Source organism: Podospora pseudopauciseta, assembly GCF_035222475.1.
Source record: "Podospora pseudopauciseta strain CBS 411.78 chromosome 7 map unlocalized CBS411.78m_7, whole genome shotgun sequence".
NCBI lineage: Eukaryota > Fungi > Ascomycota > Sordariomycetes > Sordariales > Podosporaceae > Podospora > Podospora pseudopauciseta.
In genome coordinates, this window is record NW_026946667.1 from 1697771 (window position 1) to 1721429 (window position 23659).

Below are 23659 nucleotides of genomic sequence, written 5' to 3' on the forward strand. Positions count from 1 at the left end.
CGCCTTCACCGGTATGGATGCGACAAGGGAATGGCAATGTGCGGAATATTGCACCGGTCTGATAAACAGAATCTCGATAGCTTCGAGGTAAGGGATGCTGTCTGTATATCAAGCTCCTCTGCCCTCGTGGAATGCCTTCATCTCTGTTGTCATCGACGGGCCGAGAAGCACGAACGAGATCACCACCCAGTGTCTCGCTGCTTCCCACCCGCAAACTCCTCCCCTGACTGGCCCAGCTCGATGGCGATGCGCCTCCCAGCAGCCGGATCCGGGGAAGACCAGACGAGCTTGGTGCTCCCGCCTTGTCATACCTACCCGATCCAGTGGCAGGCCATCCGTGTGTATAAATGTGCGCCATCTGTGATCCTTCCAAACAAGCAAGCGCCAGTACACATCTTGTCACACACTCCAACCTCTCCCTCTTTGCCCCAGGCGTGCTTCTCTTGGGTTCCTTCCCGGGAGAGGCATGCGACCCTCTTCCTTTTGGGGTTTATGCTGAAAGGTGTGTATGTGTTGTTAAGTTTGTTGGGTTTGGCCCCCAAGGCCCCATGTTCAGCCGACCGCTCGGGGCCTCTTACCCGGCCGCCGTTGATGGCCTTTGTTTCAGGAAAGGGGGAAACAATTGCGGCTGCCGGCAGCACGCAGGAAATAGAACAATCTAGCGTGTACGTTCCGTGGAACGACCATCTGTTAACTGAGATGCTCGGGTAGCTGACTCATTTGACAGGCAAGACGTCGCAGTGAAAGCCGCAGGGCCCCCCAGCGCTGGCCATGTGCGGCCGGACTGCCGTGCAGTTGTTCGTTTCCACTCTAGAAAAGCGCCCGATGTCCGGCACCGAACCCGTATCTTCCCCAGCCTCCTGCCCGGTGCCGGTCTTGGCCATTATCAGCAAGCCGACATCTGCCAGCATGCAGAGTCTGCTGGCATCTCCCAACCGCACCACCCCGTTGCCGTCCTGACCTTTTCATCGCTGTAACCATGCTTAGCTGGCTTCCAGGTTCTCCTAATTAGATGGTCGAACAATGTCAGTCTGAGACATCGGTAGCACATTTTTGTTTTGCTGGCTTTGCCAAACACCCTTCATCTGGCAATATGGCTCGACGCGCTCGTGTGCCATAACACAAGACAGACCTGCTTCGCTGGCAGGTTGCCACAGGTTGTGCTCGGGTCTGAGAACCGGTATCACGGCTCCCTGCATCGCCAGCAACTAAGAGGGAGGTCTGGCCGGGTGAGAACGTCATCTACCCGGGTATAATGGTCCTCGACGTGCCCGCTGACTGGGCTCTGTTGCTTTCAGTTGGGTATTTCTATCCATGGGCCATCGCCAAGACACCCATCGACGGTATGCTTCCACGTTTCCCGCAGCAGCACAATATCGTCCAATTGTCATATCCTCAAGTTCCTTTGGGGTTGTGCATGCAGTGTCCGATAGGTTGATATCACGGGAATGTTTCACACCTCGTTGACGACTTGCAGTTTCACCGCCCTTTGGGAAATTATCTGACATCAACAGATTGCTCGAGATCGGAAGCAAGGTTGTCGAAAGACTTCTGGGTCGCCCGACGGCTGTCGTTTCTTTCTTGGGAACCGAACTTGACATACTGTCTGGAAGGGCCTTCATGTAGCTTGGTAAGTGGTAAGTCATGATTGTGGCAGATGGCCCCATATATGCTGAGATTAGGATGATGAACATTCGCTTACTATACATTAGATACTGATCAGTGAGCACATCTTGAAGGCACCTACACCAGCCTGAATGGTGTTCTGGAACCATGTGACATATTCATGGCACTTCGAGATCACCGTGGCGTCATATCACAGTTCCGATCTTTCTGAGCTGTTCACAGCACCTTGGCAAGGTGTGAGGTTGCCGCCGAAGGCAGTCAGCCTGGCGATAGGGGTGTGCTCCTGGTGAGGTAGCATTGTCGAAGAGGCGCCAAACTTTGGTCCGGGCTGTCAGGGAGAAGAGCCGGGTTGGCGACAGCGAGGTGGAGAGGGTGTCGGGTTCTAGAACCTTTCATATATATATGTAAGAGATTGGCCGGTTGTCGGCTGCCGGCAACACCGTGGCCCGTTGGATGGTGATAATCAAGGCATTGTTTTGATAATCTCTCATCTCGAAATGGCTGAGGTGAAGATCGTGTTTGGACCAACATGAACTGTCAACCCCACACAATTTCACCGGCGCACCCACCTCCAGCACGACGTTTCCGCACCTTTTCAGCGAACCGCTTAGCAGGGGTATGGCGCTTCCAAGATTGGGCCCACCGGATACGAGAGACATTATTGGTGCGTGCCTGATTACGGTGGAGTCCTTGTGAGTGGTTCATCCCAATCGGGACATGGCGTTGATTTCGCTAGCGCTCGCTACATCCCCTGAAGGCAGTGCTGACCGCAACTACTTGTGCCAGGCCTCGCGCCTTGCCTGGCCGTCTCGTCCATCTCCTCTTTTTCCTTCATCGTCGACGTCAAAGCTTGGGGACTGCTTCACACAGTCGTTCTTTCGATCACTCTCTTTTCCACCACTCCTCCCGCCCTCAGGGAAACCCTATTGGTATCGGCTTCATTCTTTCAGCCGTTCCGTCCAGTCATTTTTGTTGATGCAGTCCCTGTGACACAACACGAGGAAGTAGAGTAAAAGTAATTACACGCGCGGTTGTGAGTTGAAGTTGATCTACTTGATATGTATCTACAACACCGCTAATATTCTCTCTCTACAGCTCCCGGCAGCTCGTATATACCGACCGCCATTTACATTCCTTACATCTGGCTTTAGGTCTCACAACACCCTCACCACAACCACCACAATGGACTCATTCACACACATCGTCCGCCGGGGCCTCGACACCGGCGACAACGAGACAACCGTCGATATCCTCATCGCACTTCTCGCTCTTACTTTCTGCGGCTTGCTGGCTTTCTCCCTTTTGGTGCTGATGCGGAGGATGCGGAGGCAGAAGCAGATGTTGGACGAGACCCTCCCCCAATACCATGATGTCAAGAAGTCGGGCAACCACAGACGTCTCACCATCGAAACCGGCAACGGCCGACAAAGCGTCATCGTCTTCAACAATGGCGCCTCGCCCATGCTTGCCAACCCCCGATCGCCTCCCCACTCCCCCGACAACGTTCCCCAGATTCACATCACCTTCCCCGACGAGCAGGACGACCAAGGCAGGCCAAAGAGCGGCCGTGTTGTCGTCGTCCGTGTTGGCGAGACCACCGTTGGCCTCGAGCCCCTCAACGACGAACAACTACCCGCCTATGAGAAGGAAAACAGCACGCAGTTCTACTCGGTGGACATTGAGAAGATTGGCGGACTCAAGGAGAAGGAGTTCCGCTAAACTACAACATGTTACCACTCAAACAATGGGAACCAACAACAAACATGAAGGCTCATTCGCGCACACAAACGACGAGCCGGACTATTTAATGATTTGACGGGCGACTGGAGTTTGTGAGAAAAACGGGACCGGGCACGAAAATTATACCATACATACCTTCCTTCTGCAGAAAACACCGGCCTTGCTGTTTTCTTCCACTTGTCTATTTATTCAATTCGAGGGTCGCTGAGGGCACCCAGCTTCCAAACACTTTCGATACAATTCAGCTTGGAGAGGACCTGATGCGCGCAGGCTGGCTTAACGGGAGCATGGGGGGAGCACACCAGATGTGCCCGCTATATAGATAGATGCTATGATGGTGCCAACGGGTAGCAACCGCGTACATTCACACACACACACACACATTATGAAGTACTCTTTTTTTTTCAATGTTTTTCGGTGGGTGGATCAACGTACATACTTGGGGTGCATTGCTGATCGGGCAGCGTTTCGATGGCGGGTTTGTGGCATTTCTCTAACCGTCATCTCGGACATTCTAGTATTGTATAATTAAATATACGATGCCTGCCGCGAGGCGGGCGTTTTTGAACGGTCTCGCAACTGCCCATGATCGACCGTTTGTGGGATGCTGGTATGGGGCCGAGCACTCCCCGGCGGTTTTTTTTTGTTTTGACGTTTCTCGCTTGTTGCTTTGCTTTCCAGGTTTCCATGCTTGCCGAAAGGAAGCGTTGTTTTCCTTCCGAGGCGAGATGATGATCATAATTCTCCTATTGGATCGGTCTAGATGCTGATTCAGGAGGTGGCATGTGTAAATCAAGGGTTAGGGTAGTTGCGCCAACAAATGACGACGGCCTGAGGATTTGCTGGGAGACACGGGGAGGAGGAGCTGCCAAACAAAGCTGTGGAGATGGTTTTGCTTTCTGGAAGCTCCAAAAATCAACAGCTTGCCAGTTGGCATTTCGTCGCCGTTCAAATGGCGCATTCTTCTTACCTGTCTCGTTGAACAAAAGATCCATATCCTCTCGCCTTGTCGACGGCCTTTTTCTTTGGCTCTACTCTTTTTTGTTGTAATAACCTCGATACGTGGGAGATCTCACCCGTTCTTTATCTTTGAACCTATTTTCTTTTGCTTCTTCAACTCTTCGCAATTCGACATCCAATCGTATAACCCACCCATCACCCCTTAATCGCATTCTATCAGATCTCTTACCCTGACAACAACCCCACGACGACATCGACACGCGGGCGCGCGAAAGCGCCACCATAACCCTTCACAATGCCACCACCCCAACCAACCCCGAAAAAAGCGGTTCCCGCCCCCGATTACAAGACGCTCAAATCCCAATGGGACGCCGCCAAGCGCAAAAAGGACGCGGAAGATGCGACCAAAAAAGCCGTTACCGCCGTAGAACCCAACAACACGGACGAGATCAAGCTCCGCGAACTCCGACGAGCAGCCCTCGAAGGTCGCCGCAAAAAGGCGTACCAATCCCGCTGGGCATGGACGGCCGGGTTCTGGGTCTGGATGCTAGCCATCCACCTCGTCGGGCTGGGGTACTTCACCAGCGGCTTCCTCCTCACAAGACTGCAACTGGACGATAAATCCCTCTGCGACGTCTCTCCCGCAGGGCAAGAAGGGGGGATCTTGCCGGCCTGGCCAGGAAAGGGGACCCCAGAAGGAGGATGCTGGCACCCCAAGACCTTCGACAAGGCAGTGGTGGTGTTAATCGACGCGTTGAGATATGACTTTACCGTTCCCGTGGACGACAACGCCGAGTTTCACAACCGGTTCCCGTTCATGTACGAGACTGCTGTTCGGGAGCCGAACAAGGCTTTTTTGCGGCCGTTTATTGCCGATCCGCCCACGAGTACGCTGCAGAGGTTGAAGGGGTTGACGACGGGGACGCTGCCTACTTTTATTGATGTGGGGAGCAGCTTTTCGGGGACGGCGGTGGAGGAGGATAATTTGCTGGGGCAGCTGAGGGGGGCCGGGAAGAGGGTGGTGCACTTGGGGGATGACACTTGGGAGAGTCTTTTTCCGGGGTATTTTGAGGGGAATCTGAGCAGGCCGTATGATAGTTTTAATGTGTGGGATCTGCACACGGTGGATGAAGGGGTTATTGAGCATATCTTTCCGCTGATGGAGGAGGGGAGGAAGGGGGAGTGGGATGTGGTGATTGGGCATTTGTTAGGGGTGGATCATGCGGGACATCGGTATGGGCCTGAGCATCCCGAGATGGGGAGGAAGTTGAGGCAGATGGATGGGTTTGTGAGGGATTTGGCGGGGAAGATTGACGAGAGGACGGTGTTGATTGTGATGGGGGATCACGGGATGGATAGTAAGGGGGATCATGGGGGGGAGAGCGATGATGAGGTGCAGGCGGCTCTTTGGATGTACTCGCCAAAGGGGGGTTTTGGGAGGACGAAGCCTGAGTTTGCGGTCCCGCCGGCTACGGCGGTGGAGAGGCCGGTGAACCAGATTGATTTAGTGCCGACTTTGGCGCTGATGATGGGTATTCCTATTCCTTTCAATAATTTGGGGCGTCCTATCGAGGAGGTCTTTGCTGGTCCTCGCGGCAATTCTTGGAATAATTTGGCTGCGGCTGAAAGGGTTGCGGCTGCTGGTGTCAAACGGTATCAGGCCTCCTATTTTGCTGCCAGAGGCATGACTGAGGAACCTGCTTCTACCCCCGGCTCGCCGGCTGATCTTTGGGACAAGGCTGAGGGTCTGGTTTCCAAGGGCAACTGGGTTGCTGTCTATTCTGCTTTTGCCGAGTACCAAAGGGAGACTCTGGCTCGCTGCAAGAGCCTTTGGGCGCAGTTCAATATCAAGAACATGATTCTTGGAATCGCCGTCATGGGATTCGGTGTTCTTACCCTGCTAGTCTACGTCTCCAAGGGAGCCGAGGATGATGAGGCTGTTGATGACCCTGAGCTGGACGATGCTGAAAAGAGCCTGGAGATTATGGGCGTCATTCCTGACTCGGAGCTGCCGTTGGAGAATGTTCTCGAGAGGAAACTTGTTGCTGCTGCTTTCCTTGGCGCAGTTCCGGGCCTTATTGGCGGTGCTCTCCATGCTTACCTCAAGGGCACGGGCGACTATTACCGCGGTGCTGCCATGGCCGCCCTCACCAGCATTGCCACTGTCGGTGTGTCGCTTTACGAAATCAAGGAGACCCTCCGGACTCTTGTTCCATCCACAATTTGGGGGTGGATGGCAGCAGTGTTCACTCTCAGCCAGTCTATCGGCTTCGCTTCCAACTCGTACACAATCTGGGAGGACTCTATTCTGCTCTTCTTCATCACCACCTTTGGCTTCGTCACAGCCCTCTCCGCCCTGCGAATCCAGTCCCTTGCCGACCGCTACATGGCCATCTACCACTCGGTCCTCTTCGTGGTCCTCGGCCGCCTTGCCTCCGCCTCCAAGCTCTGCCGCGAAGAGCAAATGCCCTACTGCACATCAACCTACTACGCCTCCTCCACCTCGTCAACCTCTGCCCTCTGGCAGCTCGCCATCCCCTTCGCGGTGAGCCTGATCCTCCCCACAATCATCAAAGCCTACCTCCAACCCACCCGCTCCTACGAGGGCCTAGCCCCAGCCTGGATCGGGTACGTCTTCCGCACGGGTCTCTTCATGTCAGCCCTCTACTGGGTCCTCGACTCAGCCGACAACGGGAACTGGATCTCTGGCCTGCCCGAAAAAAAGCTCAAAAACCTCTCCGTCTACACCGCCCAGATGGTCCTCGGCCTGGCCTTTGTAGCAGGAACAACAGCATTCATGTGGGCGCCCCCCTGCGTGAGCATCGTCACCTCAGCCTCGAAATCAACACCCACCCGGGCACAGGTCGCGATCTTGGGCTACGGCAACGCGCACGGGGCACGGTACCTCCTCCTCCCGCTCAACTTCCTCGTCTCCCTAATCCTCCTCTCCAAACCCATGGGCGGCGGCGCGTTGGCCATTCTATTCTGGCAGATCCTCTCCCTCGTTGAAATCCTCGACTCGAACTCTTTGTCTGCAACCCCGATCGGACCAGTCATGCTCGCGATCCTGGGCTCGTTTCACTTTTTCAAGACGGGCCATCAGGCTGTGCTGTCGACCATTCAATGGGACTCCGCGTTCATCCCCCTTTTTTCCGTCCGCTACCCTTGGTCACCCTTGGCAGTGGCGATGAACACCTTTGCGGCACAGATTCTCGCCACGGTTTGCGTCCCCCTCTTGGTGCTTTGGAAGGCGTCACCCAAGAAGAAGGGTGCACTGGCGGAGACGAGCAAAAAGCTGGGGGCGTTTGTCAGTTTTTTCGCGGTGGAGGGGTGGATGAGTATGATGTGGGCGGGGCATTTGAGGAGGCATCTGATGCTTTATCGGGTGTTTATGCCGAGGTTCGCGACGGCGGGGGTGGTGTTGATTGTGGTGGATTTGGTGGCGTTGGGGGTGAGTTTGTTGGGGTTGAGGGGAAATACGGTGGCGATTGGGGAGGTTTTTGGGTGGGCTGAGTAAGGGGGCAGGGGACGAGATGGGGAGAGAGAGAGAGAGAGAGAAGGGAGGTGGTTGATTGGTTGTACACACATCACGGCAGGAGTCAAAAAGTTCTGCTTGGTACTTGGGGGTGTATGGAACCTGAAAAGGGTCTTGTTTCTTTTGTGTATAGTTGATGTAACGAACGGGATTGTATATAATTAATAGACTGTACGTCAAACTGAAAAGGCAGTTCTGTTGCTATGTTCGCTCATCACGATGTTGCTACTGAACACCTAATGAATGACAAGTTGTGTTCCCTTCCTGTCATGATACCAACACCACCTTTCCTGCCCCAAGACTTCCATTTTTCCTCCCCCTCGCAACATAATCCCTATTTATACCAATACCCACCCAACACATAAAAACACCAGCCATAAGCACACAAAAGAAAAAGACGCTCCATACCTATCAACGATATACTCAAAGGTATCAGCGCTGACCCCTTCTCTTTGCCTCCACCCTCTTCCTAAGCAAACCACGAATAATCCACCCTCCGCAGCGCCAACCCTCTTGGATAATTCGGCGTGTTATAAGCACACCCCATTCCCCAATCATACCCAACCGCATACGCAAACATGGTCGCGTCCCAGTTGAAGCCACAAGCCGTGATACTCCCCCCGGGAGACGGATACGATATCAGTCTAGTTTTCTTAGTCACATTCCAAACCATAACCTGTCCATCCTGACCTGCCGTCGCCATCACGATCCTCGCCGTTGAGCCATTTTGATGGGCAATATAATTGGCAAAGGCAAGGTCATTGACGGCGTACACGTTCGTCACTTTGCTTGATTCTTTCGACACTTCACGATGGCACTTGAACGAGAAAGTCACTCCTGACCTAAAAGCGAATAAAACAAGGTCCGGTTAGTAAAAGGCGTAGAGCGAAGCCAGGGGGCCGAAAGAGGGGGGTATACTTCATCGGGTTAGGTTGGGTAGCTCCAAAAGCTACCCTTCCGCCAATACCTCCCACCGCCCAGTATTGACCACCGTGTTTGACAGCTATGCATCTGATTTGTTGGTCCACAAGAGGCGAGTCGATGACCATCGTGGGTCTTATGGCACTGCTCTGTGTCATCTTTCCCAGGTTGAAGATGTGGATCTTGTTGTCTGCTGTCCCCGCGACGAGGGTCGTACCGGACCCATCCATGGCCCATACACGGTCGGTGAGGTTGACGGTGGCGATGGGGTTGGGTTGCCGCTTGTCCCAGAACCGAAGTGTCTTGTCCCATGACCCAGAAACAAGCAGACCCGTCGAATTCCCGGCGCAGGGAAGGTCCACCCAACGGACGGTCCTCACAGGGGCTTGATGACCGGAAAGTGTCATGGTTTGACCTGGCGCGTTGAGATCCATGATGTGGACTTTTCCGTCGGTCGAGGCACCGGCAATCATCTTCCCTTCCTGTTGGGGTCCAGGTTAGCGGATGTGGACAGCGCAGTGTTGTGTGGTACATGCCTGTTTAAATCACCAATTTATATATGTTCACGCATATTTGCTTCCTCCACATATCACCATCAACATCCGTGGATGTTCCTCGCATCCTCCTAGTCGGTCTTCGATAATCTCGATCCGGTCGAGTGGGCGAATAGATGCATCACCTCACTCATCAAAAACTTACCTGGTTGAAATCGCAATCGAGAAAAGGGCGGAGGTTGTTGTTCATGGCGGTGACAGGGCGGATGGAACCTGTGCCGCCGGCGACGTTTGTTGCATCATAGATATACACTCTGCCGTCCCAAGCAGAGGCGGCCACATGGTCTGCCTTGGGAGACCATCGGAGGGCGCTGACGGTGTCCTCGGGCCCTGGATGGAAAGCGATATCGGCGTCCAAGGTTCCGATGTTTGGTTTCGGGGCGGCCATTGTGTTGGTAATGAGGTTGTTGATGTATGCCGAGTAGTAGTTGTTGAATGCTGGATGAACGTTGCAGGATGATTAATTCTTGGAGAGGGTTGGTGGAAGGTTATTATCATAGACAGAGTTTGCGCAAGCAAAAGCCAAAAAGGGGCAGGATTCCACTGAGGCTTTCCATTGGAACTTTGGGTAGGAGCAATGGGACCTGGGAGTCATCTCGACCGCCAAAAGGACTGCTGCCTGCTCACTCTTCAAAAGCCTAAAAGCTGGCTACATCACCCCTTCTCCCCTTTCTCTTCTCTCTTACATTTCACCTTTAGCCAATCGTCCCTATTTGTTGGCCATGTCTGCTAGGTACTGGTCACAAGTGATAGAGCAGCCTTTGTTATCTCGGCATGAAGGAAGATGGTCTGGTAAAACTGTGGTTTTTATAAAATCGTCAAGACCTCAATATAATGTCATCAAGCCGTGACCATGTATCCCCTCGTGTCTGCTCGCGCGACTTACAAACACGACACCACGTGACCTCTCTATGGCGGAATTCCACTCGCCAGTGACAGCATGCCAAGAAATGCTTCTCCCTCAGTTGCTCCATTATTGACCTCCTGAGAAGCGCAGCCAATGAGCGATGTGTCTATCTTATCTTTTCTTTTCCAGCCTCTCACACTCACTCAGCATCTGGTTGATCGCCATTGCATGGCTCAAAGGCGATTAACCCAATTTTCTGCATCCATATTTTTAATTTTTTGCTGGGATGCTATTTTCATCTTACATTGCAAGACGTTTGTGTTTGAGGAATAAGTCGAGCTTGTAATCGTTAGTGTGAATCCAGAGCTTGTATCATTGAACGAGATACCTGGATACCTTTGGCCAGATATCTCCTACGACCATATAAGATGTTTTAAATCCTCCCAAAATCATCACTTGCATCTAGTTGATTGGCCCTCTTGGTAGCTTAACGGCTACCACATGACCATCAATCAAATGTAAGAAATCCCTTTTTGTTCTTCCCCCATTGAAGACAAAATACCAAGACGCGCGCGTTCGAAAAATAACTCGGCCGTTCTCTATTCTTTTTCTTCTTTCTCCAACGTTGCTTTCCTATAACCAGCAATGATGCACATCTATATCACACACCTCTGTCCCTTTCTTCCACTTACCTTTTTTCACACTCAATAACAAGGTCAATGTTTGTTTGTTCAAAATCTTGAATTCACTTGATCTACCTCCCCTCTCCCACACCCAATGTAAATGCAAAACCCTCAGATGCTGTCTACCCAACAAACAAATCCAACCCATACCCAAGCCGAACGCCACGCCCATTTCCCCTCTCGAGAAAACCAGAAGATCCTGCCCCTGACCACCAAACAACGCCATCAAAATGCAAAGATACGACCCCTTAGACCACCAGCAAAACTCCCACCATACTCGCCACCAACCACACCACCCCAACCCCCAAACCCCTCTTATTCCCAGCACTTATCCCCCCCAAACCATTCGGCCCATCCAACCCCTCCGTCGCCTTGGTCGGATTCTCCACCCTCGTCGCCCCCGGCACCCCCTCCTCCCCCTTCCCTATCTCCTCAACCCTCGTCCCCGTACTGTTGAACCTCGTCGCCGCCAACGAAATCTCGTTATTCTCCAAGTCATAAACCACATACGCACTCCTCAAAAACGTATCCCCCAGCACATTCGTCCCCTCCCCCGCCGGCGCAATCCCAAACAGGCACGCCTCCGTCCCGTCACTAAAAACCGGCCTCCTCCCCGAGCTCGTCACAAGGTCGAGCACAAGCTCATCCATCCCCACATTGATCGTCGGCTCCGTAAACGTAAACGACAAAACAGCAGTCTCATTGTCGGCAAGCGAGCAAGGAACATACGCCGCGTTAGCCTCAGGATCGTACTGCGCGTCGACAAGGTTGAAAATATCTTGCACCATCCGGTCGGGGAGGTATGTCAAGCTGCTGCCGGTATCCAACAGCACAGCCAAGGCGAGATCGCCGCCTACCTGCGCCGAGCCGAGCTCGACTTTCGTCAACGTGATCATAAACTCGGCGTACACCCCCGCCTCGGATTCCACCGGGAGGGACATCAACGGGGGAACAAACTTTTCCGTGTCGACACCGCCAAACAGAATATTCCCTGTGTCAGCGTCGAGGTCGTTCAGCCACAGGGAATAAGCGTTTGTTTGGATCAGCCCGTCGGCCACCATTTGCGCGGGGAGGTTGTTGTAAGGTCTCATTCCTGCCCTGCCGACTTGGACTTCGTTGATCGGGTACCCTATCCCGAGGATGCCCTGGGCGTTGTTGGACGAGTATCCTATGCCAAACTGCAACCTGTCCAGCGTGGCGTCGCCAAAGGTGACGGTGTCGGAAACGTAATCCCCCGAGGCGCCGGAGCCGTCGACGTAGGAGATGTTGAACCAGGAGCCGATGTACTCGTACGTGCTTGAGCCGTTGGCCGAGTAAGTGCCGGCGTATTTACAGGGCGCCGAGGACTGGGTGCATAGGGAGGAGGATGGGGTGTTGACCCAGAGGTCGGACGAGCCGGTATCGAGGTGTAGACGGAGGGATTTTGGTGGGGTGCCGATTGTGCCGTTGATGAAGTAGAGGGTTTCCTAGAAACGTGTAAGTGTTTACCATCCTGACACATTATTCGACACCAGAAAAAAAAGAAAAAGAAAAGAAGAAGAAAAGGAAGAAAAAAAGGAAAAAACAAGTAAAAAAGAAAAAAAAAAAGAAAAAAAGAAAAAAAAAAAGAAAAAAAAAGAAAAAAAAAAGGAACGTACCTGATTGTCCAAATCGACCTCCACGCTCCCTCTCTTTCTTAGCTGATCTCGATGTAATGGGTTCTTGGGCGTCCTCCTCTGAATATCCATCCCCACAACCCTCGGTCCACTTCCATCTCTTCGTTGTTGTTGTTGTGTTGGCGTCGTCGATGGCAAAGAGAGCGCGTCTATCGTCTGACCCGCAAGCGAGGCTGCAACAGCCAAAAGAGGAGTGGCTGTCTTCATCCTTCCGTTGCTCTCGAAAAAAAAAATGGGTGTATGGTCTCGGGTCTCGAGTATAAAAATGTAGTCGAACAACCAACGACACAAACAAACCCAACAATCGCTTCCAAGAAACCACTTATTGCAGTAGTTGCTATAATGGCAGCATGAGGTACAACTTCACCCAAAAAAAACAAAAAGAAAACCCCAAAAAATAAAAATAAAAAAAACCAAAGAGTGAGTGACTATATGTAAGCCCCCCTTCGTCAAGGTCCCCTGTCTCTCCTTAGGTCCCGAGTGGTTGGTAAGGGCAGCAGGATAGCGGCCGGCGAACAGACGTTCAGAAAAAGAGCAAAAGCGCAAACCCGTTTGTGCTCGGCAACCGCAAGGACCTAAAAAGGTTATAAGAGCAAACTCCTCCTTCCCAAGAACGCGACGTGCGGCAGTGTGGGTAGCTCGTGGACGTAGGCCAAGGCCCGAGCCGGCACGACTTGTTCTTTGCGTTCTTGGTGTCGAAGAGGGAGGGGGCCGAGTGGCAACTACCTTGCCTGCTAAGGTAGGTAAATGTGCCAAAAACAGAAAGAAGAGAAAAGTTTAAAATAAAATTGCCCGCAAAAGGGCGAGGGGTCAAAGAAAAGGAAGGGACGAAGGGAAGGGAAAGACAGGAAAGAAGGAACGAGCGAGACCCAAGCCAGAACTAGCGAACCATACACAACTGGGAAAAGAAGACAGAAAGAGAAGAGGTTCCGGAGATGGAACTGGGCTCCTTCATCAGTCACTTGTCCAATTCATCATCGATCATCCCTCCCAGAGTCCCAGAGGAGCCGGGAACCGGGGGCCCGATTTGGCTTGAGAGAGAGGGCGGGTGAGATGCATTGCGTGCCATCTCTTTCACTCGCCTTGGCTCTCTCTTCACCGTTCAGACTGAAACGATGGGCAGAGAGGCAGGCAAAGTTGAGGATCTGGTGGACCAGGATCATGACGGATGCCAATGTCCATGTCCGGGTCATTGATCTTTGGCAGCTTCTCCTTCCTTGTGTCGTTGAAGATCTGCGACATTGCGACCCAGGAAAATATTTAGCGTCGATGTTAGCATGTCTCGCTACTGAGCCCTTCAGCCCTGCGCTGATTGGCTTTCCGATATCTTCACCCGTTTGTCCCGTTGAGGAGATAATCCTCAAGAAGGGCCGACATTCCAACCATGAGGAAACAAAGGGTATTGTCAAGTGTACGCGCGGCCGGTTCCATCGCAATTCCTTGGAGAAGGACCCCGGATTCTCAAGTCTGTGGAGAAGAGGTGTGGTAGAGGCCGTTTTGGGTAGCCGGGCTATCCCGTGCCCCTCACGTCTTCGTCATCATACTAGTGAGCGGCCGGATCGTCCGGATGGGCTGTTCCTGGGAAGCTTTCAACGACGTGGGGAAGCAGATGAAACGTCGACCAGATCTGATACAGCCCATCTGTGCGCAATGCGCTGCGTGGGTGTGGTTGCGTGGACATCAGGGTCATAGCTGACTGTGAAAGCTATAAAAGCGCGTTCAGGCCATCTCCAGACTAGTCTCCGAGGGAGCTGGGTGATTGGAAATGCTCTTCTTTGGCTCAGCAATCGAGATATAAAAAGCGCTCATTGAGGATAGAGTTGGGGCTAATACCCATGGTGTTGTTTCTGCTGTTATTAGCGGCCGTTGTTGAATTGTCCGGGGAAGCCTGAAGATTTATTGTGGGGCATCAAATGCTGGGTAGGTAAACTTCACTCACTTACACCCCCTCTCATACCATACATAAAAGAATCTTGCGCAACCCAACCTCCAATTCCCAATCCCGACAGCTTGCCTCCCGTCTCACATCGGACATTTCTGTCGGCTGTCAAAATGCCACATCTGACACGCCAATCACATCCCCCATATGTATCCCCAACCGCAGTTCATTCCGCCCGCAAGACATCGCCAAGCAACATGAACTCGTCAGCTGCTCTCTTTCGCGGCCTGTGCGACCCAAAGGAACCTCCACGTTGGAACACACGTATAGATTGGAGGAAGGAAACCCTTTTATTGTGCTGCCTAGATGTCTCGCAAAGTTGATGTTCAGCTGTGAAGAGGTAGCTACGGAGAGGTAGGTAAGCTGGTATTAATAGCAAGAGGAGAGAGCTGGTTTTGCCTTTGAGCCATTGCGTTTGTCCATCATCAATCAATCTTTGTACATGACAGACAAGATTAAAGCTATCACGATATCCCCAACTCCAACGAACCTCAAATCCCACATCTCTCTCTCTCTCTCCCGCTAAAGACTACCTGCTACAACGAGGACGATAACAGCAAACATGGACGAAGCACACTACAGAGACCTCGATCGATGGTATTCTTCCCTTCTCCTCTCCCCAATACACACCCAATTAACCTCCATCCGTCAACAGCCCAGACTACTCCGTCAGCCTCCCCCTCCTTTAAAAAATAAAAATAAAAGGAAAAACACCCCCTGATTACCCTCTAGCCCTTCTTCGGAGCCCTAGGCTGCGCCCTCTCCATAATCCTCACCGTCTTCGGCGCCTCCTACGGCACCGCCAAGTCCTCTGCCGGGCTCTTCTCCTCCGGCGTACTCCGCCCCGACCGTGTCATGCAAAACACCCTCCCCTCCATCATGTCCCAAATCCTCTCCATCTACGGCCTCGTAATCTCAGTCATCGTATCCTCCTCCCTGACCGAGTCCGTCCCCCTCTTCACCTCATTCCTCCACCTAGCCGCCGGCCTCTCCGTCGGCCTCTGCGGTCTCGCCGCCGGCTTCTCCATCGGCATCGTCGGCGACGCGGGCATCCGGGCGTCTACCCAGCAGCCTAGGCTCTACACCGGCATGGTCCTCATCCTCATCTTTGCTGAGGTATTGGGGTTGTATGGCGTTATTGTTAGTATTCTCATGATCACTAGGAGTAGGGAGGGGAGGGCTTGTTTGGAATAAGAACACCATCAAGGCTTTTGAGCAGAGGGGGAGAGACGGGAACGGTCGGTGTTTGATAAATTGAGGGTATCAACGTTTCGCTCTCTGCTTTCTACGTCTTATAAATTCCATCTTGGTCTCATCACACCTCACTCGGGTTGTTAAAAATACGCTCACCACCCTGACATCATAATCCCCCCCCCTTTACAAAGCCCACTCCTCCAAATCCTCCCCCTCCGCCACAAAGGGCTCATTAATCCTCCTAACAGCATAATCACTGCACAAAATACTGTTCTCTTTCGTCAGCCAAACATCTCAGCCTCTCCGCTTCGGAAAAAAAACTCACCAAGCATCAGCAACCAACCCATCCAACTCCCTCACCACCCTCTCTCTCCTCTCCCCCTTCACCACCCCCTTCCCAATCAGCCCCTGAATCTCCCTGATCCTCCTCCCCTTCGCCGCCCCGCTCTGCTCCAGCACCCTCCTCCCCAAACAGTCACTGTGAAACGCGTGCTGACACGGAAAAACAAAAAACTGCCTCGCCAGCAGCGGCAGCCCGCAAACATAGCACTTCTCCCCGGGCTCCACAATCGCGTACCTCCTGTCCAGCGCCGCAATGTCGACCTTAATGTTCGCCGCCGTCAGGCTGCTCTCGTCCATCTCCTTCCGCAACGCATCAATGCTTCGGCTGTACTCCTCCAGCGCATTGCAAATCTCCTCTTTGAAATCGTCAATCACGACGAAATCTGGAAAAAAAGGGATCAAATCTTCAATCTTGAGGAGGTCGTTGCAGCGCTTGAGGAACTCAATCGCGGCCTTGATGCCGTTGGATTGCGAAATGACCTTTTTCGCGACAGCAAGCCAGAGTTTTTTCCGCAGCGCGGGGTTCGACATGGGCCGGTCGGCAACGATGGACGCGAGCTCGATCTTGTCGTGCGACAGGGCCAGGTCCACAGCCTGGACGTACTGTCCCATGCTGGTGTAAATATGTGCGCAAGACAGGACCCGGTGGTTCTGTATGCACAACCTCAGCGCGAAATCCTGGTCGAAATTCGGCTCGTCCCCCTGTGAGGCGAGATAGGCCATGAGCTGGGACTCGTCCGTTGACGAGTGCGAAGCGTAAATCGACACCAGAGTGTTGTGAACAGCCGCGTCTGTCGAGCCGAGCTGGTTAACCACATACTGCAGATACCGGACAGCCTGGTTCTGACTCAACGGCCCCTTGAAGTTCCTGTCATACTCCAGCAACGCCGGGATCAAATTCCGTGGGTCAAGGTTGCTCTGCCGCATCAAGATATCGACCAGCTCGGTAGCGGCATGCGTCATAAGCACGCTGCTGTGCCGGTAAAACACCCCGGCATCGGTCTGTCTCTTGAGCACCTTGAGCGCCTCCGACCACCTCTCCCTCTGAACCCAGTACGACAAGACATAATTGTAGTCGTTGACGACATTGGCATAATACAGCAGCTCCTCCTCCCGGCCATGGCTGCTGATGATATCATAGACAGTCTGCCGGTCAAGATCCTGCTTGTGCTTCGTGACAAAGTCCTGAAACTCTGCCCTCACGGCCTCGAGCTGCTCTCTCGTCTGGGTCGGGCTCAACGTCTCAGACAACTCCGCCCCCGTGATGATAGTGTCATCCAGCGAGTTGAGCTTGGCCATAAACACCTCCACCAACCAAGCCGCAATCATGACCCTCTGCATCACAAATGACCTCTTGTACGTGCCCAGCTTGGTCAGCAAGTACTTCCTCAGCGCATCCGGCTGATCGTTGTCGATGAACGTCAACGCCACCTCCTCAAACGGCTTGCTGCTCTTCCCATACACCCCCGCCGCCTCGCTGTGCTGCCCCTTTCCCACCATGTGATCCCCATGCGCAATCGCCACCGCATCCTTCTGCGCGGGCGTGCGCGCGTGCTGCAGCGCCGCCTCAAAGTCCTCAAACTTGAGCATAATCTTCCAAATATCCCTATCCTCCTCCTTGGGCACAATCTCCAATATCTCCTGCGGCGTAAACAACCAGAAAGTGTTCTTCTGAACATCCACGCTCAACCCCACCGCCCTCTGCCCCTGCTCCAGCGCAATCTGATCATAGACAATATCCCCCGTCAGCCGATTGGCAACCACCACCCTCCTCCCAACCAAGCAAATAACATGCCACTGTGTCAACGCCACAGCCTCGACGTCATCCGTCGAAACCTGCCTCTTCCCCCCCGCAGCCTCCACCCCATTCGGATTCGTCAGCTGCCCCTTGGCCAACAGCCTCCCCTCATTGAAAACCCTGCTCCCCAAATCCCCCGTGTTCCCATCCACCAACAGCCGTCCATGAAACACCCCCTGCGAACTCAACCAAGCAAACGCCCTCTCGGGCACCTCTTCCTCCCTGAACCTCGTCGGATTAACCCCCTGCTCCACCACATCCGGGCTCACCACCAAACTCCCTCCCTGCCCCGGCCTCCCATCCCCAAAACTCACCGGCTGCTCCCCCTCAAACAACCCCCCATAAATCCCTTGGTGCCCCTCATGCCCCCTTCTCCCCACCTTTCCAACCCAGTGCATCAGCCTCCCCCGCGTAGCCACCAACACCCTCCTCACCTCCCCGCTCCTATCCCCCCCAGGCAGGGAATCAACCCACAACCCCGTCACCGGCCCACCCTCACCAACCTTCCAAACCAACTTCACATACTTATCCTCCTTGCGATAAAACTCATTACTTTGTTCAACAAACGCCTCATAGATATTCCCATCCGCCGCACCAATCAATATCTCCCTCGTACTACTCGTCGGCAGCGCAGGCGACCAGGCCACCGCCTCGATGGAGACACCCCGGAGTTTTGCCAGGGGGCGGGGGGTGTCGGACTGGGAGTGGAGGTAGTAGTTTTCCCCGAGGGAGGTGGCGATGAGGAGGTGGGAGGCGGTCGGGTCGAGGAACATGCGGCGGATGATGCCTGATTCGGAGGGTTTTTTGGGGAGGTGGATGTCTATATCATTAGCGCCTGATACTCAGAGGGTGGGGGGAGAGAGAAAAGAAATACCCTGAATCTCATCAGGTCTGTTGAGATCAATCCTCAGGATCCGCCCCGACGAAAGAGCGAGAATGATCACATTGTTGGCTACCTGTCCCGCAACAAAGTCGTCGTAGATAGGGAACTGGAGCTGGACTTGCTCGACGTTGAATAAAGGCAGAGCGGTATCAGTGGCGAGGTCGGTGAGGGCGTCGGCGGCGACGAAACCGCCGTTCGTCGTGGTGGTGATGGTGGTTGGTTCGAGTGCCATGACGGGTTATGTGGATGGTGGAGAGACGTGGTGGTTTGAACGTTTCCGTTAGGCTTTTAGATGGTACACATTGTGGGGTGGGGGGTTGGTTTGTGTCTTGTTGACCAGAATTGGGTTCCTTCAACCGAAAGAAAAGTGATGTCGTCGTCGCAAAAAGTTGGAGTTAGCTACCTACCTAAAGCGAGTTGTGTTGTTGCGTTGCAGAAGGCACCACCACCGCTGATCGGCAATGTGATGCGCCGCCACAGAGGTGCACCCAAGGTACCCCGAACCTATAGCTCCAAAAGCAAGCTTCCGTCCCCCTTCCCTACGGGAACCCCAACCACCGACCACCCGGCTCCCGGTCAGCCCCACATGACACCCCCCTATACAAACTTCTCCTGTTGCTCCTGTTCGTCATCTGATTCATCACCACGTGTGGACAATATATACTCAAATGATTTGCATGCAATACTATATACATAGAGTTGTTGGTTCGGGTATCTATATATACAAAAAAGAAATATCATCCATCCAGTCCTCCCCCTCAAGAAAGAATATCAAAAAAAAAAAAAAAACAACAGAGAGGGAGGGATGGGGCCAGCTCAATAAACACGAAAATGATGAGCACACTCCCGCCCCATCTCCAGCTCCCCGGACATCAATCTCGTGTCCCTCTGCCGTTTCCCTCATCCAAAAGATAACAACCCCAAGCCCAGCAGCCCCCCAACAGTGATAGCCAGCAGCAGTCCTAAAATAAAAATAAAATAAAAAAAGAAGCCGACATGTGCCAATCTACCCTGATGTCCTCCCCCCGTTGTTCTTGATCACATCGTGATATCTCGCTGCCTCCCTCACCCCATTGGTTCGTCCGATAACCTTTGCATCGTCCGTACCGACCTACCCCCAATCGTGCTCTCATCCCCGCTACAATCATTCAGTTCCCCATTCTCCGCCAGCCCCTTCGCCGTCCACTGCCCAGGCACCAGCGGTTTCCTTCCCACCATGACACGCAACTTGACCACAAACGAACTCAACCTGTCCGGATCATCCGCAATCGCCTTCGTCTCCTTCGAAACGGTATCGCACAGACCCCTGACATACTTCTCATCCATGTCCAGATACTTGGTCAGCAACCTCAAACACTGAGCCTCGATACCCGTCACAATGGAAAACAGCCAAAACTTTCCATAGCTGGCGTTCTCCCTCGACCCAATACCGAGATCGTAAACCTGCTCCTTGATGTCGACAAACCCTGCTTGAATCAACAAGTCCTTATTCATATGCACCCCCCTAGGTCGTCCAGCCCGTTCCGCCGCTTCGATGGATGCCTTGGTGAGAATATGCGCCGCTGACTCTTCTGGAAAGAAGGACAAATAGTTATCATCCGAGAACAAATCGTCCCAGTCAATCACCTCGATCCACCCCCCGGGCTTGATGCACATGAACGCCTGACTGTAGATAAACGACCAGTCCGTAAAACACCCGTCCATATTCCGAATATGCACCAAGTCCACTGCATCCATCGGTCTTATCCATTCGTCCTCGGCGTTTTCAATGTGAAATTCGATGTTGAGCGGCACCTGGTCCGTCGGCTGGATAGGCGCAATATCCGTCCCAAATACTTCGCAGCGAGGGTACTTTTCCGCCATGCCGATCGCCCACTCCCCAATACCCGTCCCAATGTCCAGGATGTACTGTGGGTTGTCCAGTGGCACTGTGGTAAGTTCAAGGTCGAATAGCTTCAGAAACACCTGATGCACCACGTATTGCCGCGTCTGTTCGGTTTCGTCAATCGGCATGTAGTAGTCGCCGCAGTACGTTCGTCCATATTCTTCTATGTAATCGACATCTTCGGCGTAAAGCGTTCGGGACGAGTCTCTGCGAGTCGTGGTTAGTTTGCACATCCCATGTGGGGCCTGAAGAGATTCGGAGAACAAACATTGTCGCGGCGTCCATCCCATACTCGAATGGATATTCGACCTGGTGGGCCGGTTGGACGGTAGGGTAGGTGCTCATGGCGTACACCGACCGGGCGTGACCCGGGCGCTCTTGTTCCTCCTCGTAGCCGTTTCCTTCCAAGTCCTCGTCCCCGTCTTCGTCAACCTCCAACACAACCCTCCTATCCCCTTCCACAACCACCACTCGATATTCCGTCTCGGGGTCCGTGTCGACCTCGATAGGTTCGCCAAACGTGCAGGGTGGTGGATTCTTGTCAACCGACGATCGACAATGCGACTCCTCCTTCTTTTGCACGTCGTGCGTAGCAGGCAACAAGCCGTTTCCGTTTCTGATAGTCTCGACCGAGTTCATCGCCCCTGTTCGTCACTGTCCTATTTTCTCCCTTTGCCTTTCCTAAGCACTGCTGACTGTGTCCTCCCACCTCGGCCGCTTTCCCCCATGAGAGTTGTCCCGACAAGATATCCTGCTCACAAAGCTACTACTCGACTAGGTAGAGGTGACGGCGCATAGGGTAGGATTCGAAAGGCGCGACACGCGCGCAATTGTCTCAGTTGTTTGTAGGGAACGAGAAAGGCGTTTTAATTGTTGCCGATCCCACCATGGGTCAAGTGAGAGGGATTTGGGGATGTGTGACCACAACCGGCTGTTGTTCCCCGTGTGAGGCAAACTGCGGGTGCGAGAGCCGAGAGGGCGGATATGGTATCAAACCCGGCTCTGGCCACAAACACACACAGGCACACACACACACACACACACACTCACTCACTCACTCACTCACTCGCAGACAGATACACACACACCAAGTGCCGAGAACGGAGATATGGGAAAAGTCAAGGGCGAAGGTGGCAACCAAAAATATAACAAGAATGATAAAATAAGAAAAGAAAAGAAAAAAAGCCGTTTGTCCCGCTGCGATGAATGGGATCCGAAAACGGGATGGATGGATGGAATGTTCAAAAAGCGCCGATACCGTTGATTTGGTTCGGCCACCTGCCCATGGTCAGATGTCAGATGAAAGGGTGGGGGAGAGAACGAGAGACAATGAAGGAAGGGTAGGGAAGAGAGAGAGAGAGAGAGAGAGAGATAGAGAGAGAGAGAGAGGGAAAGGGACAAAAAAAAACGTGCAGGCGAGACGGGCAGAAACAAACGAGCGAAGCGGGAGCAGCTGTGTGCTGCTTGATGTGCTCTCTCTCTGTGTAAGGTTAAGTAAAGGTAGGGGGGTGACTTGATCTGGACTGGGCCGGTTCTTGACGCTAGCGATATGCAGCAGAGAATCCACTGAGAATTCCCTGGCTCCTGGCTCCTGGGTACCGCCGCGACGCTACGATGCTTCGTTACGAGGCCAAACGAGCGGAATCGTTCCCGTCTTTTTTTTTTTTTTTTTTTTTTTTTGGTGCTTGCTTTCCATCCTCTTTTCAGTGCTCAACTCGACCCCGGCTGACTCTGTGTCTGACTCTGACTCTCTCTCTCTCTGTACCTATCTAATCGCGGATCGATGAGAGGATACCTACTGTGCCTCACACTCAATGCTCTCCATCACTAACAGCATCCGCCATCCGCAACCGCACACCCGAAGTCTGTCGAGCCTGGACCCGGCCTGTGATGAACAGCAGTGCGCCTGGGGATCCCTTCCCCCCCGCTCGCGGACCACTAAGCGGGAGAACCCTTGCCAGGGGTGTGGGGAACTACGCTCGGGCCAACCGAAACCAACCATTGGGTTGGGACGTTGAGCACGGGCCCTTCCAAGAAGCACCCACGGCACCCAAGAACCAGGTGACAGGTGGTTTGTTCATTCAGGGCGAAAGAGGGCAAACCCGTGGCAGCGGTTCGGTATTGTTGTGTCTTTCTATTTACTTCTTTGACCGTTATTCGCCTCGCTTCCACCTCTCAGCATACATAATGCACTCACTCGGACTATAGCCCCCGAGAAGAGAAATCGGCTAGCTCTTCTAGTTCTCGGACAACTTCAAAAGTATCTCTCTCATCAGGACGGAGTGTCATTCGATTCTTGACATATCCATGATCTAACACAGCAAAGATCATCGTCAACCTCTTTCCTAAACCCCCTCCAACCCGGTAACACCCAAACCCAAACCGCTCCGACCCGACAGCGCGGGCGGCACTTCCCTTCCGATATGTCCACTCTTCTCACCCTGCCCCATGGGAACATCCCATCTTTTTACGTCTGTCGGTTTCGCTCAACTTTTTCGATATCCCCTTTCTCAATATGCTTTGCTGGCAACTCTCTCTCTCTCTCTCTCTCTCACACACACACACACACACACACTCTCTCACTCTCTCTCACACTCACTGTTATCCTGCTGTTCTGGTACCTTAGCTCACTGATCCTCTATCAGCACCCCTGGAACTCGCATGTGAGCTTCGAACACGTCCTGGTTGTCGGTATCCAAACAAAACCCGCCACGACAGCAAAGGTCTCCAAGCGTGCATTGTAAACGAGATTTGCTTTTCTTTTTTTGTTTCCAAAGATCCCGAGAGTTTGGATCGGGTCCCGCCTTTGACAAAAGATTCCAAATTCTCAACTTGCGACTTCAGCTTCTACTCTATGCATTCTCTTGGTTTTGGATACTCGAGCCATATTGTGGAATTACAACAACCTGAACACAGGCTCAAGATACCTAGCCATATGTCCCCGAGTTCCATCAAATAAACGCAAACCACACCCAATTCCTAACTCTCCCCTTCCCCCAAAGTTCCCAAAGTGGACTCAGTCATTAGTCTCGAGCCTCGGTTGGCTTTCCCCCTCCCTGTTCGCAACCCCAACCACCCCCCCTTCCCACAAGGAAAC

General features: G+C 53.1%; 8 protein-coding genes across 8 annotated transcripts; 4 read left to right on the forward strand and 4 right to left on the reverse strand.

Annotated features, from left to right (window-relative positions):
* Positions 1 to 516: 516 nt before the first annotated feature.
* On the forward strand, positions 517 to 977 carry QC763_0107260 (uncharacterized protein; the record flags this gene model as incomplete). Its single annotated transcript, XM_062906464.1, has 2 exons — positions 517 to 665; positions 728 to 977. The coding sequence occupies exons 1-2, from the start codon at positions 592 to 594 to the stop codon at positions 975 to 977; spliced, it is 324 nt and encodes a 107-aa protein (XP_062761817.1). The 5' UTR covers positions 517 to 591.
* Positions 978 to 2244: 1267 nt separating this feature from the next.
* On the forward strand, positions 2245 to 3345 carry QC763_708280 (uncharacterized protein; the record flags this gene model as incomplete). The annotated part of the gene is made up of 2 exons (XM_062915818.1): positions 2245 to 2318; positions 2778 to 3345. 2 exons carry the CDS (start codon positions 2245 to 2247, stop codon positions 3343 to 3345), a joined length of 642 nt encoding a protein of 213 aa, XP_062761818.1.
* A 1276-nt stretch (positions 3346 to 4621) lies between these two features.
* On the forward strand, positions 4622 to 7843 carry GPI13 (mannose-ethanolamine phosphotransferase gpi13; the record flags this gene model as incomplete). Its single annotated transcript, XM_062915819.1, has 1 exon — positions 4622 to 7843. One exon carries the CDS (start codon positions 4622 to 4624, stop codon positions 7841 to 7843), a length of 3222 nt encoding a protein of 1073 aa, XP_062761819.1.
* A 136-nt stretch (positions 7844 to 7979) lies between these two features.
* On the reverse strand, positions 7980 to 9836 carry QC763_708300 (uncharacterized protein). The gene is made up of 3 exons (XM_062915820.1): positions 9482 to 9836; positions 8780 to 9264; positions 7980 to 8703 (listed from the first exon to the last, which is right to left on the reverse strand). The coding sequence occupies exons 1-3, from the start codon at positions 9722 to 9724 to the stop codon at positions 8331 to 8333; spliced, it is 1101 nt and encodes a 366-aa protein (XP_062761820.1). The 5' UTR covers positions 9725 to 9836; the 3' UTR covers positions 7980 to 8330.
* Positions 9837 to 10921: 1085 nt separating this feature from the next.
* QC763_708310 (uncharacterized protein) lies at positions 10922 to 14421 on the reverse strand. The gene is made up of 2 exons (XM_062915821.1): positions 12504 to 14421; positions 10922 to 12332 (listed from the first exon to the last, which is right to left on the reverse strand). The coding sequence occupies exons 1-2, from the start codon at positions 12726 to 12728 to the stop codon at positions 11115 to 11117; spliced, it is 1443 nt and encodes a 480-aa protein (XP_062761821.1). The 5' UTR covers positions 12729 to 14421; the 3' UTR covers positions 10922 to 11114.
* On the forward strand, positions 13883 to 15654 carry QC763_708320 (uncharacterized protein; the record flags this gene model as incomplete). The annotated part of the gene is made up of 3 exons (XM_062915822.1): positions 13883 to 15057; positions 15116 to 15128; positions 15193 to 15654. The coding sequence occupies exons 1-3, from the start codon at positions 15023 to 15025 to the stop codon at positions 15652 to 15654; spliced, it is 510 nt and encodes a 169-aa protein (XP_062761822.1). The 5' UTR covers positions 13883 to 15022.
* Positions 15655 to 15837: 183 nt separating this feature from the next.
* On the reverse strand, positions 15838 to 19228 carry PEP3 (tethering complex subunit; the record flags this gene model as incomplete). The annotated part of the gene is made up of 3 exons (XM_062915823.1): positions 18669 to 19228; positions 15998 to 18614; positions 15838 to 15922 (listed from the first exon to the last, which is right to left on the reverse strand). Exons 1-3 carry the CDS (start codon positions 18907 to 18909, stop codon positions 15838 to 15840), a joined length of 2943 nt encoding a protein of 980 aa, XP_062761823.1. The 5' UTR covers positions 18910 to 19228.
* A 514-nt stretch (positions 19229 to 19742) lies between these two features.
* Positions 19743 to 22036, reverse strand: QC763_708340 (uncharacterized protein; the record flags this gene model as incomplete). The annotated part of the gene is made up of 2 exons (XM_062915824.1): positions 20831 to 22036; positions 19743 to 20769 (listed from the first exon to the last, which is right to left on the reverse strand). The coding sequence occupies exons 1-2, from the start codon at positions 21199 to 21201 to the stop codon at positions 19743 to 19745; spliced, it is 1398 nt and encodes a 465-aa protein (XP_062761824.1). The 5' UTR covers positions 21202 to 22036.
* Positions 22037 to 23659: the final 1623 nt, after the last annotated feature.